General features: G+C 31.9%; 1 protein-coding gene across 1 annotated transcript; it reads left to right on the top strand.

The window, feature by feature from the left end:
- Positions 1 to 1,311: 1,311 nt before the first annotated feature.
- LOTGIDRAFT_165314 (hypothetical protein) lies at positions 1,312 to 13,527 on the top strand (the record flags this gene model as incomplete). Its single annotated transcript, XM_009062312.1, has 19 exons — positions 1,312 to 1,443; positions 1,788 to 1,950; positions 2,061 to 2,174; positions 2,336 to 2,428; positions 2,733 to 2,989; positions 3,149 to 3,235; positions 5,442 to 5,577; positions 5,792 to 5,854; positions 6,086 to 6,288; positions 7,504 to 7,855; positions 8,021 to 8,170; positions 8,362 to 8,838; positions 9,117 to 9,237; positions 9,356 to 9,461; positions 9,609 to 9,690; positions 9,966 to 10,079; positions 10,274 to 10,376; positions 12,308 to 12,762; positions 13,282 to 13,527. Coding segments are annotated over 19 exons (3,454 nt in total), but the record flags the coding sequence as incomplete, so codon positions are not given.
- Between the last annotated feature and the right edge of the window lie 2,516 nt (positions 13,528 to 16,043).

The following is a 16,043-nucleotide window of genomic DNA, read 5'->3' as shown; positions in this document are numbered from 1 at the left end:
TATTTGTATAAGCTGAATTAAAATGTAAAGGGTTTTATTCTCATCACCATCTGAACCTGTAAGTGAATCCTTCCACAAATATTGCTTGTAAGTACAGGTACTCTAGAAGACAAAATTATTGATGTTTTTGATAGGTGGATCAAAAGTCAAACATACAAAATATATTTAACACGAGTCATTACCTTTATTCTTCAATTTTCAAAATGTGTTCTTTATGAAAAAGTTGATAGAAGCTTATATTGCCGTCAGTCCAACAACGATTAGTGTGTAATTGCAAATAAATCAGAGACTTTGAACAATTTTGAAATTTTTGTGGGTGAAAATGTGAAAATCAGCTTAAATTTTTAAATACTATTGATTTTTCAATTCAGATAGCACCATACTGATTTATCTAACACTGAATTGAGGACTTATTTTACATTCTATAAACACTGTTTATCTATATTTTATTTAGGCTAGATTAAGTAGTGAAGGTGTTAAAGTATTCCAGATGAATAGTCGTGGTCAAAATATGATTCTAGATATTGCACAATCATCACAGACAGTAAGTGAAATTTCTTATATTTCTTCTTCATGATATAAGGAAGGAATAGGGGTAAAAGATGGAAATAATTACTCATGATTCTGAAAGCCATTACCTGCAATTGGATTTATCAATTAATCTTTTTAGAGAATTCGTAAATAGATACTGATAGTTATTTGGTTTTTTTATGGAAAAAAACTTCTCTATAAAAAAAATACTGCTATCTTATTATATGATGAAATGATTTATAGGATATAGAGATGGCTGTAAAAGATTTGTTAGGAAAAACTACATTTGTTGGCTGGCCACATTTGTTTGAAGCTAAAATTGTTGCTGTCAGTGATGGAGCTGTGAAGTAAGTTTTTTTAGATAAGGAATTGTTTTTGTTTCACAAAAATAAAAAAAACATCAAAGTTTATTCCATGTGCATTTGACATTTCATTGGAAGAAATAATGTTAGATTCATAGTCCACTACTAAATACGATATGTTTTGATTTCTTTTCTTATCTATAAAGCATGTTCAGCAATTGGTTTGTTAACTTATATTTTTCCCGTCAGCTATGGATATGGTATAAACTGTTAACAAAATTGAATTGTTACAATTTTAAGAATACATCTATAGACGGCATATATTAACAAGGCAGTAAATTAGGCAAAGGAGGGTTTGGTGGATTTAAAAAACATATTGAGAAAAATAGACTTCTAAATTTTGTTCATTGGTTCAAAAATTATTTTCTCAATTGCCTACTTTTATGCTCTGGCATCCATTAAGATATTTATTTTCCAGACATGAACTTGTGGAAGAACGAAGCAGTAAATCAAAGAAAAGCAAATCACCGAGGTTGGAAAAGAAAGTTTCAGATTTAAGTAATGATGATGCTCAAATATTTTATAGAACAGTTGATAATATCAAAGAAAGGTAATAGACTCTCAAATATATATGACAGTATGACTAGTTTTTAAAATTTTAATTTCAATGTCATAGTGTTCAATATTTGCAGAAATTACAAATGTATACATGCAATTAAGTTTGCTCCAAGTTAGTCTCCAAAATTATTTATTGGTTAACTCTACTATAGTTTACATGACTTATTGCATTGATTACTTCAGCAAAATCATTTAAAAAGACTGTATTTTTAAAATATTTGTCATTAAAATGCTCTCAAATTTGAATGTTCACATTAAAATTGCATGATCATCCTAGTATCTTTGTTAAGATGACACTTTTACACTGATAGCATATATTATATTTGTATGTTTTAGATACCATGATCGACAAGGTGTTAATATTGGTATTACATCCTTTTTGGTTTATGGTTGTCCTATGACAGGTCGAAAATATGCCTATGGTTCTCAGGGAAGAATAACCCTAGAAAAACAGTTCTCAGTCCAGCCAGTGCCATTTGCATTTCAAGCCACAGTACAGGTATTGTAGGTTTTCTCTTTTCCAAATCACTTTGAACTCTTTAAAACAAATTAGGAACATGCCCTATTTATTGTTTATTTATATGAGTTAAGTTTTTGTTCTTTTTTCAGAATATTACCGTCCATGATCCAACCTTCTGTGAATATATGTCTATGGAAGATTTATTTCCGGCAGAATCTGGTGTATTTATGTTGGGATCACCTCATTATGGTTGCCAAGGCGAGGTAATTTTTTGTGTTTTATATTAAGAAATTCTATACATTTTGACTCTGTTCATTCAAGTATGACACATTGTCAAACTCAAAACATTTGTGGTGCTTTGTAGAGTTTCTTCAATATATTGGTCCTATTATTAGCCTATCAATTTTTATTTTTTTCCTTACAGGTACTTGAAGTAGATAGTAGTGAAGGGAGAGTAAGAGTAAACTTTACAGTACTAATACAACCTGATATTGATAAAGTTTTACAACAATGTAAGGTAAGAACTCACACATTGTCTATGTCTGAAACTCAATGAAATTCTTGTTCTGTTTTTTCATCTTATGATGGTAATTTATATATTATTATATTTCATTGTTATAACAAATATTATGAATCGCATATCTTTGCCGACTTATGCATATTGATAGACCAGAGATGAGTTTTAACTTTTTTATGTATAGCTAGAATTTGCTCTTGTTTATCTCTAAATTTCCAATAAGCTTACAAAGTTTGATCATGCAATTGTGGTTAAATATATTTTGATTTTAAAATACTGATTATTACATTTTGTTATAATTTAGGGCACAACTAACTATGTACCAGGGTATGTAGCTGCTCAGAAACTTGGTGTGCATACTCATTTTTTATCACGTATAACTGGTACAATATATTTACAACGTGGTAGTCCAGATAGTCCTAGTAATGGCAAAGCTAATGTTGGTCTCAATCTTAAATTTTCTAAACGTGGAATGGAAGTCCCAGGTTATACCAAAAAGACAGAAGATGGTTGGTTATATTCTAAAAAATCTGTGGAAGCCATTGGCCAATATCTAGACAAGTAAGTGTAGTATAATTCTGCCATCAGTCATTGTTAAATTTTCTTATTCTTAATCTCAAATCATCACTTTCATTAATTGATGTCTTGAATTAGTCCTAACTCTGATTTTTCTTTTGTAATATATTTTGAAAGAAAACAAGTTTAATATGGTATTTTTAGATTTCCTGAGTTGTGTGAATATTTGTCAACTGAAAACACCTCTTCGAGTGATAATTACGAGGCTTATGATATATTTGGAGAAGAATGGTAAGAATTGACTTTTTGGAGCTTGTTTAACAACCTCAATCATCAAATATTTATATCTTCTATATTTGATGCACTGCATTTCATCAAACTTAATCATAAAATGGCACACCTCATTATATTTTTTTAAAAAGTTTCATATCACTTCTCTGTTAAGAACCTATGTTTACATTTTAAATACAACTTGACATGTATACATTAGGTTAATGTGACTGTATGAAACAGGATCAACATGTATGTTATGAGAGCAATGCCAATTTTATTAAGTATTATTATGTAGCCTAGTGGTTTATACATAAGTGTACACAGGTTTTTTCTGTTTATGCATCGATAAGCTGAAAAAAGTGTTCAGGTCATTCCTTACGTGTTTAAATATTTATTTAATATTACATTATTAGGCACTTAATTGGCCCATAATTACATAACATTTATATACGACCACATGAAATGGGGGACGTATATTGCCTTCACCCATGTCCCGTCGGTCCATCTGTCCGTCCGTCGGTCGATCGATAAGTCCATCCGTCCACAATTGCTCGTAAACACTTTACAAGACACAATTCTTGGTGGATTTTAAGTGTTTATAATCACCTAAGGATGAATCCCATTGAAAATCAGAAAAATCGAAAAATATTTAGTATGAGTTATTGCCCTTGTTCTTGAAAACGCGTTCAATTTTTAGCTCGTAAACATTCTAGAAGTCACAATTCTTGACGGATTTTGACGAAACTTGGCATGAGTGTTTATCACCCAAGGATAAATCCTATTAAAAATCACAAAAATCGAAAAATATTTAGTATGAGTTATTGCCCTTGTTCTTGAAAACATGTTCAATTTTTAGCCTGTAAACACTCCAGAAGACACATTTCTTAACAGATTTTGACAAAACTTGGCATGAGTAATTGTTATCACCAAAGGATGAACCCTATTGAAAATCAGAAAAATCGAAAACTATTTAGTATGAGTTATTGCCCTTGTTCTTGAAAAACGTTCAAGGCAAAGAAGGCAAAGTTCTTGACGGATTTTGATGAAACTTGGTAATATTATTCAGTATCGCCTCAAAAAGTTCAAAAGAAGTGTATGTCTGAAGGTTGAATATATCATACTGGTAATTGTTACTGTACTGCCAATTTTTTTTATTATACGCCCACATGAAATGGGGGGCGTATATTGGCGTCACCCATGTCCGTCCGTCCGTCCACAATTGCTCATAAACACTCTACAAGACACAATTCTTGACGGATTTTGACAAAACTTGGTATGAGTGTTCGTTATCACCCAACGATGAACCCTATTGGAAATCAGAAGAATCGAAAAATATTATGTATAAGTTATTGCCCTTGTTCTTGAAAACCTGTGAAATTTTTAGCTCAATTTTTAGCTCGTAAAGACTCTAGAAGGGACAATTCTTGATGGATTTTAACGAAACATGGCATGAGTGTGTGTTATCAACCAAGGATAAACCCTATTGAAAATCAGAAGAATCGAAAAATATTTAGTACGAGTTATTGCCCTTGCTCTTGAAATTTTTAGCTTGTAAACACTCTAGAAGGCACAATTCTTGACGGATTTTGACAAAACTTGGTGTGAGTGTTCGTAATTACCCATGGATGAACCCTATTGAAAATCAGAAGAATTGAAAAATATTTTGTATGAGTTATTGCCCTTGTTCTTGAAAACGCTTTCAAATTTAGCTCTTAAACACTAAAAGGCATGATTCTTTCCGGATTTTGACAAAACTTGGTTTTATTGTTCAGTCCTGCGCTGAAGATTGAATATTTGCCTTCTAGAGTTTTCACAAGCTAAAGAATTGAACATGTTTTCAAGAGCAAGGGAAATAACTCATACTCAATATTATTCAGTATCGCTCTAAAGAGTTCAAAAGAAGTGTATGACTGAATTCATGATATTTTTGGAATTTGGAGTGGACACATTCAAGGGAATTTGGAAAATACAGTTATTATTCAGTGAAGTGTCGATTTCAGCTCTATTGAAGTTGATGCTGATGACATTGTCATGTCAATCAAACTCAATGATAAAAGTAGTCTGTTAAGGGGCTGAGCTTATATTTATATTCTGTTTACACAGATATAAACTGAATGCATGTGACCTCTGTTACCCAATCAAATTATGTGAATCGTGATTTAATAATTATGGTTTATTAACCACACCATTGTTTTTATGGCTTATAACCTTGGGTACATTTCAGTGGTAAAAAGTTGAAAGAAATAGAGGAATTTATCAAATCATTACCATGTTCTAAAGTATCACCAGTAAAGTCTGGATCAGAAACAGTAGATGAAGATATTGTACTAGCTATTGAAGAGGAAGGCTCAAGAATTCATGTAAGTATGATATTTAGTGTGCACTGTTGAAATAAATGAAGTATGATAATTATATGTGTATATTTGAACTAAGTTCATTTCATTTTTTTTTTAAGACTCAGCTTTTAACTACCAAAAAAGGGAAAAAATATCTTAGGCCACACCTTTTTTACAATGCGTTAGGGATTTTTTATTACTGTGATAACATTATCTGTATTTTTGATTTTTATTGCAGACATTTAATAAGGAAAAAGAAAGATGTGTCAAAATGCAAGTCAAGCCTCATTTATTGTATCGGGTATGTATTTACTAATTGATGATTTGTTATCGAATACAATAACCCTTAATGACAAGTTATGTCCAACCGGATATATAAAGCTTGTTGCTATTTGATATTTTTATGATTATGTGAACCTCTTTTTTTTTAACCATTTTCAAGTTAGATTGTTAAACCTTCACTATCATAAATTATGTGGAACATTTTTTTTGCTTTCAAATGTGTTATTTCTTGATCAATTTTTCATTACAGCCAGTATTAGGTTTAGGTCCGATCATGCCTGATGCACATGCTACGTTTGAACTATATGACCGTGTAGTAATATCTAAACAAGGTTATGCTGTACCATTTGGTTTACAAGGCACTGTAGTTGGTATACATCCTGCTGAGAAAGAAATGGATGTGTTATATGATGTAGTGTTTGATGAGGAATTTGTTGGAGGTATCGAAGTTAGGTAAGAACAGTGAAATGTCATGGGAAAAAAAGTATCTACAAGATATCTCAACAGATTACTGTATATTTTACATGCCCACATGAAATGGGGGGGCTTTTTTTGACGTCACCCATGTCCGTCCGTCCACAATTGCTCATAAACACTCTAGAGGGCACAATTCTTGATTGAGTTTGGCAAAACTTGGTATGATTGTTACCCAAGGATAAACCCTATCAAAAATCAGAAAATCGAAAAATATTTAGTATGAGTTATTGCCCTTGTTCTTGAAATGCTCGTAAACAGTCTAGAAGGTCCAACTCTTGACGGATTTTGATGAAACTTGGTGTAAATGTTTGCTATCACCAAAGGATGAACCCTATTGAAAATCAAAAAAATCAAAAAATATTTAGTATGAGTTATTGCTCTTGATCTTGTAAAAGCGTTTTTAGTTTGTAAAAACTCCAGAAGGCACAATTTTTGATGGATGAAGATGAAACTTGGTGTATGAGTTATTGCCCTTGTTCTTTAAAACGCGTTCAATTTTAGCTTATAAACACTCTAGAAAGTTCAATTATTGACAGATTTTGACGAAACTTGGTGTAAATGTTTGTTATCTCCCAAGGATGAACCCTATTGAAAATCAGAAAAATCAAAAAATATTTAGTATGAGTTATTGCCCTTGATCTTGTAAAAGCGTTTTTAGTTTGTAAACACTCCAGAAGGCACAATTTTTGATGGATGAAGATGAAACTTGGTGTGAGTGTTTGTTATCCTATTGAAAATCAGAAAAATCGAAAAAATATACCAATGTTAGTTCTTGAAAATGAGTTCAAATTTTAGCCAGTTAACACTCAAGAAGGCACAATACTTGATGGATTTTGACAAAACTTGGTGTGAGAGTTTTTATCAACCAAGGATGAACCCTACTGAAAATCAGAAGAATCGAAAAATATTTAGTAGGAGTTTTTGCCCTTGTTCTTAAAAATGCATTGAAGTTTTAGCCTGTAAATACTTTAGAAGGCCCAATTCTTGACAGATTTTGACGAAACTTTGTATTATTATTCAGTATCGCCTCAAAAAGTTCAAAAGAAGTGTAAGACTGAAGGTTGAATATTTCATACTGGTGATTGTTACTGTACTGCCAATAAATTCTTTATAAAGGCAGCTTGCTTAGAAATTAGGTATCAATTTCAAACTCTCATATGAGCTCAAGTGAATCATTGGATTTGATTTCAGGTGTTCCAAGAACCGTGGCTACAGAGTACCATGCTTCACAATGATAAATCTAACTTATGGTGAAATGAAAGAAAAAGGAATGTTACATCTTCGGGGACAGAAAGTAGAAAAGAGTAGTCCTCGTAAAAGTAATAGAAGGGAGGAAAAGCCAAAATATGGAATACTTTATCCTCAAGGCTCTCAACAAGATGATAGAAAGTTTGATTCTGGTAGAGGTTATAGTAATCAGAGAAATGATCACCAGGGTACCAATAATAACAGTTATAACACACAACCTGTCCCTAATGCTTGGTCAACATCAAATCAGGGATCTAGTCGAACAAAACCTCATGATAATTCTCGAACTGGAAAGGTTTGTATTTTGATATATCTCTCATAAGATGAATTACATGTGTGGAAACATTAATAAAATATGTATTCACTATCAAAGTAGTGCTCTTTTAATTACAGAGCAATAAAGTGTTTTTCAGTAATGTTCATTCTTTCTGATAATAATAAATCAATCATTCCATTGTAGGTATTTAACAATGACAAATATCCTGAATTTGGTGGAAATGGCAAAGTCAATCCTCAATTTGTCACACCTAAAGTGAGTCCATCTCAAAATCCAATGAGAAAAACTTATTCAGATTTAGCTGGCCATTCTCGGGGTAGAGGGCAAATACATGTAAGTATTTATTTTTTAATTTAGGTACTTTATTTAACATCCGAAATATCTTTCAAAATCATTGATTTTAGTCAGTAAGATTCTTAGATCTTCTTTGAAACTGTGAACTCTCTGACAACAGTCCTATTGTTTGAAATATACAAACTGAGCTTATGTTTAGATATTATGTAACATTTGTTCTCTCTTTGCAGCAGCAAGCATGGCCAAATAAAACAGTATCAACAAATTCAGAATTCTCTGATATGTGGTCTCAGTTACAGGCTAAATCACCAACAAAACAACACTCTTCACCTACCCCACCATCTTCATTAGCATCTTCAGAAGGACAAGCTCCTTCATTAACTGATGCTATCAAAGCTCTTCCCAAAATTACACCACCCTCAATTTCTCCAAACACAGCCAACACATTGTCAACAAATATCATCCAGTCTTTATCACCCAAACCAAGCAATGATAATTCAGAAAGTAGATCTACACCATCTCCTAACAGACCATCAGATCTTTCTCTCAACAATTCTAACAGTAGAAAGATTGATTTAAATCAGTTGTTTGGAAGTGCTGGCAATCAGAAAGTAGTTGCTCAGGATGAATTCTCTTCTAATTTTGAAAGTTTATCAATATCACAGAAAGATAAAGCAGAAGATATCTCAAACAATTTATCACTACCTGTAAGTTATATGTTTTGCAAATTTATGTTTATGTAAAGTATTCTGAATGGGGTGACTAAATAACTTCCAAAAATAAGATGAGATATTTGATATGGAAGAAATGCAAATTGTTAAAAAAAAAAGAAATACTAATTCAGACATGAATATAAAATAAATGAATTTTCCTGGTAACAAACATCCAAAAAGTGAAATGAAGAAAAGTAAATTTAATGTAATGCTGAAATATTTTTTGTCGATTAAGTAAAACAGAACTATCAATTTTTTTTCAATAATTTCAGAATGGTAGTGAAGCTTTAAAACAAATGTTACATGTAAATAATACAGCAGAGAAACCTTCAGAAAAACAGCAACAAACTAAATCATATGGTACACAATTATCAGTTCACGATTTATTTAAAGGTATATTAAAACTGAATATATCTCATTTTTGTTGAAACTTTGAGTAATGTTCAAATATCAAATTAAAGAGTTCTGAAATTTTGTTAATAATAAAGTAAAAATGTGTATGTCATTGTAGTGGCTAAAGAAAAATCTCCACCAGAGCAGAGAGATGAAAGACATGAAGGCCATAAACAACAGCAGTATAACAAGTCATCATTATTAGAGACATCCAATGTCTCTATGTAAGTTAAATTAAAATAGCTTACTATTCTCTTCTAAGTTACCATTGTCTCATTCAATATTTTTCAGCCATTGTACAAAAAAAGTGATTGGAGGCCCTCCATACCTTATATGACTAAATGATGAATGTACATTGTTTTATATTTCAGGAAACCAATAGAAGAATTGAATATGATATGTTTATCAAGATTTCAACAAGAACCACGATATGATATTAATATTGTCAATCCGGTAGGTCTTTCATTATCTTTAACATCATCTCAGGCTAATGACAGGTTAGGTTAATAACATTTTATTGATAACTTCAATTGTGGGTAAAATATACAGGTTAAGAATAATTTAACTCATCAGCTGACAATATAAAAACATGTATCTGAGTGACTATCTTGTTGTATTATCTTGTATAATCGTCGCACATGCATTATATGCAGAATCTTGGTTTATATGAATTTAGCCTAGTTGTATCTCAGCTAAGACCCATCCTCATGTTCTAATATTATTTATAGAATGGTTATGTGGTGTATGTTACTATTCCTAATATGGGAAGGTTTAATGGAGCCATTTGTGGAAGTAAAAACGAAGCTAAAGCAAGTGCTGCTAGTATTGCTATATTGAGAATGGTATGTCTGATTATTGCTAGTTTTTTCCACTTTGCTCGTTTTCATATTGTTTCAAAACGAAAGTTGAGCAAATTCTGTTTTTTGTTGAAGTACATCTGTGTAACAGGAATCTAATGGGTCCATAAACTAATTAGACTTTCAGTACTTTGTTAGATAATGTGATCCATAATGATGTGTGTTTTTATGTATCTTAGGGAGGTGCAAGGACAGCATTTACGAGAGCTGGTCAACCAGATAATAGAGCTGCAAACAGACAACTTTTTTCACCTAATTCTGCTTTTAGTCCTGTGATGCGAGGTTAGCTTATCATATAGGTTTTCAGTATAATACTATAAAACATGTTTTCAACAAATGCTAAAATACAGATTTATAGATATTGTGGGTGACAGCTTGAAACTTCGTATATGCCATATTTGGTCATTTTGACTTTTTAGTACCGTTCGAAAGCTTGTAAAAGCATGTATCTTATGATCAAAACCTTGTTATCTTAGCTTGATTGTAAATAACTCAAAAATTATATAACACATATATAAATAGTCAGTTTAAAACCTCGAAAAATATTATATCATACGAGGTTCAATGTTCCTCTTTCTGAGGATGAAAATGAAAAACCTCGTATACTGTACTATTATACAAGTTATTGGTTCAATAGACGGGAGTACTCAAATTGTTATACAAGGCTCATATATTTTTATACGCCCACATTTAAGATGGGCGTATATTGTAATCACCACGTCGGTCCGTCCGTCCTTCCGTCCGTTCACATTTGGCTTGTGCTCACTCTACAGGCTACAGTTCTTTATGGATTCTTTTGATTTTTATTTTGTATGTCAATGTTGTTATGAAGATGATCCCTATTGATTTTCGTGATGATCGGATAATTTTTCACCGAAATATCGTGTCTGACTTGACGTTTCACTCTATTAGCTATATTGTGCAACTCGTGCTCACTCTACAGGCTACAATTTTTTACAGATTCTTTTGATTTTTATTTTGTGTGTCAATGTCATTATGAAGATGATCCCTATTGATTTTCGCGATGATCGGATAATATTTCACCGAAATATCGTGTCTGACCTGAGGTTTTACTCTATTAGCTATATTGTGCAACTCGTGCTCACTCTACAGGCTACAATTCTTTACAGATTCTTTTGATTTTTATTTTGTATGTCAATGTCATTATGAAGATGATCCCTATCGATTTTCGCGATGATCGGATAATATTTCACCGAAATATCCTGTCTGACTTGACGTTTTACTCTATTAGCTATATTGTGCAACTCGTGCTCGCTCTACAGGCTACAATTCTTTACAGATTCTTTTGATTTTTATTATGTGTGTCAATGTCATTATGAAGATGATCCCTATTGATTTTTGTGATGATCGGATAATTTTTCACCGAAATATCGTGTCTGACCTGACGTTTTACTCTATTAGCTATATTGTGCAACTCGTGCTCACTCTACAGGCTACAATTCTTTACAGATTCTTTTGATTTTTATTTTGTATGTCAATGTCATTATGAAGATGATCCCTATCGATTTTCGCGATGATCGGATAATATTTCACCGAAATATCGTGTCTGACCTGAGGTTTTACTCTATTAGCTATATTGTGCAACTCGTGCTCACTCTACAGGCTACAATTCTTTACAGATTCTTTTGATTTTTATTTTGTATGTCAATGTCATTATGAAGATGATCCCTATCGATTTTCGTGATGATCGGATAATATTTCACCGAAATATCGTGTCTGACTTGACGTTTCACTCTATTAGCTATATTGTGCAACCCTGTAGTCACTAAAGACTGTTTAATCATTTCTGACAGCTGCCAGTGGGCGTATGTTACCTTGCCTGGCAAGCTATCTTTAAAGAATGAAAACCACGTATAGCGGTAAATAAAATAGTAATTAAGATTTTAACAAAATAAGCGTACAAATAGTTTTTTGCATTTATCACAAAAAATAATTTCGCGTCATATATCGTTATACGAGGTTTCAAGCGGTCAACCACAATATGTTGTTTATGATTAGATTTAAAGTTGTCAGGTTATTGTATTATGATGTCAATTAAAATTATCTTGAAAGTCAATAGAGGGCATTTGATTTGTCATATTCTTAGGAGACTTACCTCTGTTATGTATATGTAGCTAATCATCTTTTTTTTTATAACAAGTCATCATTATTAGTACTACTAAGCAATACATTATTCTTTCATATAATTTCAGCTCAGCAAGTTGGAAATCAGGGACCTTTCAGACTCCCATTTGGTATGCAAGGCTTTCCTGGTCAACCTGTTCCTCAGTCTCATCAAGCATTTGGTGTAAGGCACAATATTAATCAATGGGTTGCCAACTTTAATCAGAGACAACCACCAAATCAGTTTAATCGATTTCCAAATGGATTTCCACATGGTTACAACCAGCCATTTGTACAACCTAATCAGCATGGTGGTTTTAATCAACAACACCAGCCAAGACCTTACACCCAACAGCAACCTGGTTCTTATAATCAAATGGTTGACCAACATGGTGGTCATTATCAACAACACAGTAATTTTTACCCACAACAACAGTCTCACAATACACATCAAGATCAATCCAATACAGAAAATAAAAATAATAATGATAACAGCAAGACCAATGAACAGTCATCAAAATCCAACCCATTTGTCCCATTACAGGTCAGTAGAGAGTGGAGGGTGATAGTGAGGTCAGTAGAGAGTGGAGGGTGATAGTTGATAGTTGAAGCTTTTATTTATTACACGGTGTTAAATCCTGCCAAATCAATACATCTGTCAGGTTTCTATCAATATGGTACTTCAATACAAAGTTTGATCAATGTATTAGTTTACCAGTGAAGTACTCAAAATGGTTCTTGCTCAGGATTCTGTAATATTTATGTGAAACATTCTTATGTAATATTGGAATTTATTTTCAGATTGTAAACTTTTATGATATCAAGTTTAAGCACAGATGCATGAAAACTTGAATAAGTCTCACTAGAAGTGTTGGGACTTGTAAGACAACATGAAAATGCTCGTTAAAAAGTTCTTATGTTTTATTCTAGAAACTTGGAAGACTTGGGATCTCAATTCTCATGCAAAGTCATCATTGTGTAAAGTCCTTGACAAGTCCACATAATGTTGTTTGAATCATGTAAGATTTGTTAAATCAATGATTAGCTCTTTTTGTATTTGTAGGTTACAAAGAAACAGAAAACACCTAGTAAAGTTAACAACCATCAAATTAGTGATACAAGTGACTCTGCTTCTTTAAATGATTGTAAATCTTCATTTGAAGTGAAATCTGTTGGCAATTCTGCTGCTTTACCAGCTTCATCTAGAACTCCTAAATCAGAATCAAAACCTAAAAACTCTCCACCTAAGAGCGGGCAGAAGAAACGTCGTACTAGAATAGCAGCTAACTTGAATTTTGGTCCTTCTTAGGCTTGTTGGGAAGTGTAAGAGTGATAAATAAAGCCGAGAACTTATGGTTCCAAACAGTTAAGGCAAAAGAAGGAATCATTGAAAATGGAATAGTTTCCTAGGAAAGAAGGCAGAAAAAGAAGGCATACACAATTATTTTCCTGGATCATTTAAAAATCAAATTCACAGAGAATGGTTATAGAGTGTGATTATTTTTGTAATAAGTCATAAATTGAGATATATATTTATAGATATATTCCGTGGCCATGACAATGTTTCAATATGTTCGAATTGATTAAGTTTGCCTAAACCAGCAAAGATAACGTATTTGAGTCATTTTCTATTATTCAAACATTTATTTCCAAAATCTATTGAATTTATAGGTAAAAAATCTATTACAGAAAAGCAAATATAATGTTCTTGGTAATTTTTTTCATTTTATAAATGCTAGCTAATGCATAAAATTGATTTCATTTGTTTCTTTTTCATATTATCAATGAGTTTAAGGAAAGTTACTTTTTATAACTTATAATTTTTATGTCCTGAATTTGGGCATTTTTGTTTTTATTTTGTTCTCAATTTTGTTCAACAGTGGCATTTCCTTAAGAACCAGTGATCTAACTCCAAACTAAATTATGACTGAGATAAATCCAGATTTGGATTACAATAATGTGATTGGTTCCTTGCAATTAATGTCATATTTGTTAGTCGATCGATTATTGTTAACCGTTGATTTGAATTTATCTCATTCATTAGGCTCTAGATTAACTTTTAACTCCTAGTCAACTGTTTAGTTTGAGAAATAAAATCTACATATAATTTGCACTTGCATCAATTATCACTCTTGGATCAAGTTAACATTACAGATGAGACTAGATGCATTTGAAATAACTTGGTAAAGAATCAAGACATACTGGTATGTTAATGTCATATTTGGAATCATAAATTATTTATCCTAATTAAAAAATCTCCAGCTTGTGTTTGTTCCCTGTCTGTTACTGACTCTCAGTGAAAGTAGAACAGAGGTTTTTATGATTTATTTATGCTAATTTTATGATGTTTTATCACCTATGTGATATGATGTATATTTTGTCAAATAAAGGTGATAAATTTATTTCTTTTGTGTGCTACAATTTCACATTGCACTTTATTGTGAAGTCTCTTATATGTTTCCGACTCATTTCAGCCAACTGTAGTATTTATTGATAAAGGGAGGAAATAACAAACAATGGTTTATATCATAATGGGGTAAATAAATCTATAAGAATAATGCAAATAAAAATCCTGTATAGGTGCATCAATGTCCTAAGAAATCCTGTGAATAAAATAGTGATTTCACGGTTTATTTGCAAAAGTTGATCATTAGGTGGTCATGGCCACGTGGCTGCAGACATACAACCTCAGGTTATTTATTGCCAGGAAATTACCTCTGCTTTTTCTAATAGGAAAGACTTTCTCTTGATCCATTAGATCCACCAAATTTTCACTATCACCACCTCCAGTTATATGGAATTTGATTTCTGTCTAAATTACTTGTCTAAATTAAAGATCAGAAAACTCTTTGGTTGTGTGGTAGTACAGAAGAATAGACACTTTCTTCTTCACCTGGAGGACCTTGTTTTATTCTTGGCATATGTAATGATGGTACACTGAGTTGTTCTTTGTTAATAATTCAGATTAGTAGTTTTGACATGATAGTTGACATGGATAAATTATTAAGTCGTTTGGATGAGGAACTGAACCATAAGTCTTGCTTTTAAATTCCCTTGAGTGTTAAAGATTTCTTGTTGAACGCAGTGTAGTTTTGCCCAAGCAGGTACATCAAAAATCGCATTGGTGTTTGGTAATGTTAATTTTCTCTAGAATTAACCTACAATTGAAATAAGCTGATAAATGATGTGATGTAGTTGACTGTGTTAGACAAATGCTTTGCTGATATGATCAATATCCTATATTATGTATTCAATTCATTTGGTTAAGATACCAATAATGATGCAAATTGAAGATTTCTGTCTTGTTAAAGTGTATAGGAGATCTATTTGCTCAAATACCAATGGCACAAACATTGATTACCTATGTAGATTTTACAGTATTTCCATATATAGAGATGGACTCAAAATTTGTCATCAAAGGACTCAATATAACTTTGAATATAGTAAATCCTGCCAGAAATTCGAGTTTAATAATAAGTCATCCAATAGTGGTGTATTTATTGAAAAATTTGGACATCATTTTTATCTTGAAAAGTTACATACAATATTTTCACTCCAATAGAGTGCTGAAAAGCCTCATATTTACAGTGGCAAGTGCTCAAATCGCTAAAAATTATATACCAAATATTACAGAAATGTGTTTCATAACTTATCTAAAAGAAAATCTTGCAATTAAATATTTTACGTCCAAACTAAAGGGAGGCTATGTTTGACCAATCATACTTTAGTATCAGAAACTGGAATTTTTCAGTTGAGCTAATCAGTAATAGTGTTCACAGCTCAACGTCGAAATTTGAGCCTTCAAATCCATGTGTGTCCAGAATT

Source organism: Lottia gigantea (genome assembly GCF_000327385.1).
Source record: "Lottia gigantea unplaced genomic scaffold LOTGIsca_50, whole genome shotgun sequence".
Lineage (NCBI taxonomy): Eukaryota > Metazoa > Mollusca > Gastropoda > Lottiidae > Lottia > Lottia gigantea.
The sequence above is the reverse complement of the archived record's forward strand: the minus strand, read 5'-3'. Positions and strand labels throughout refer to the sequence as shown.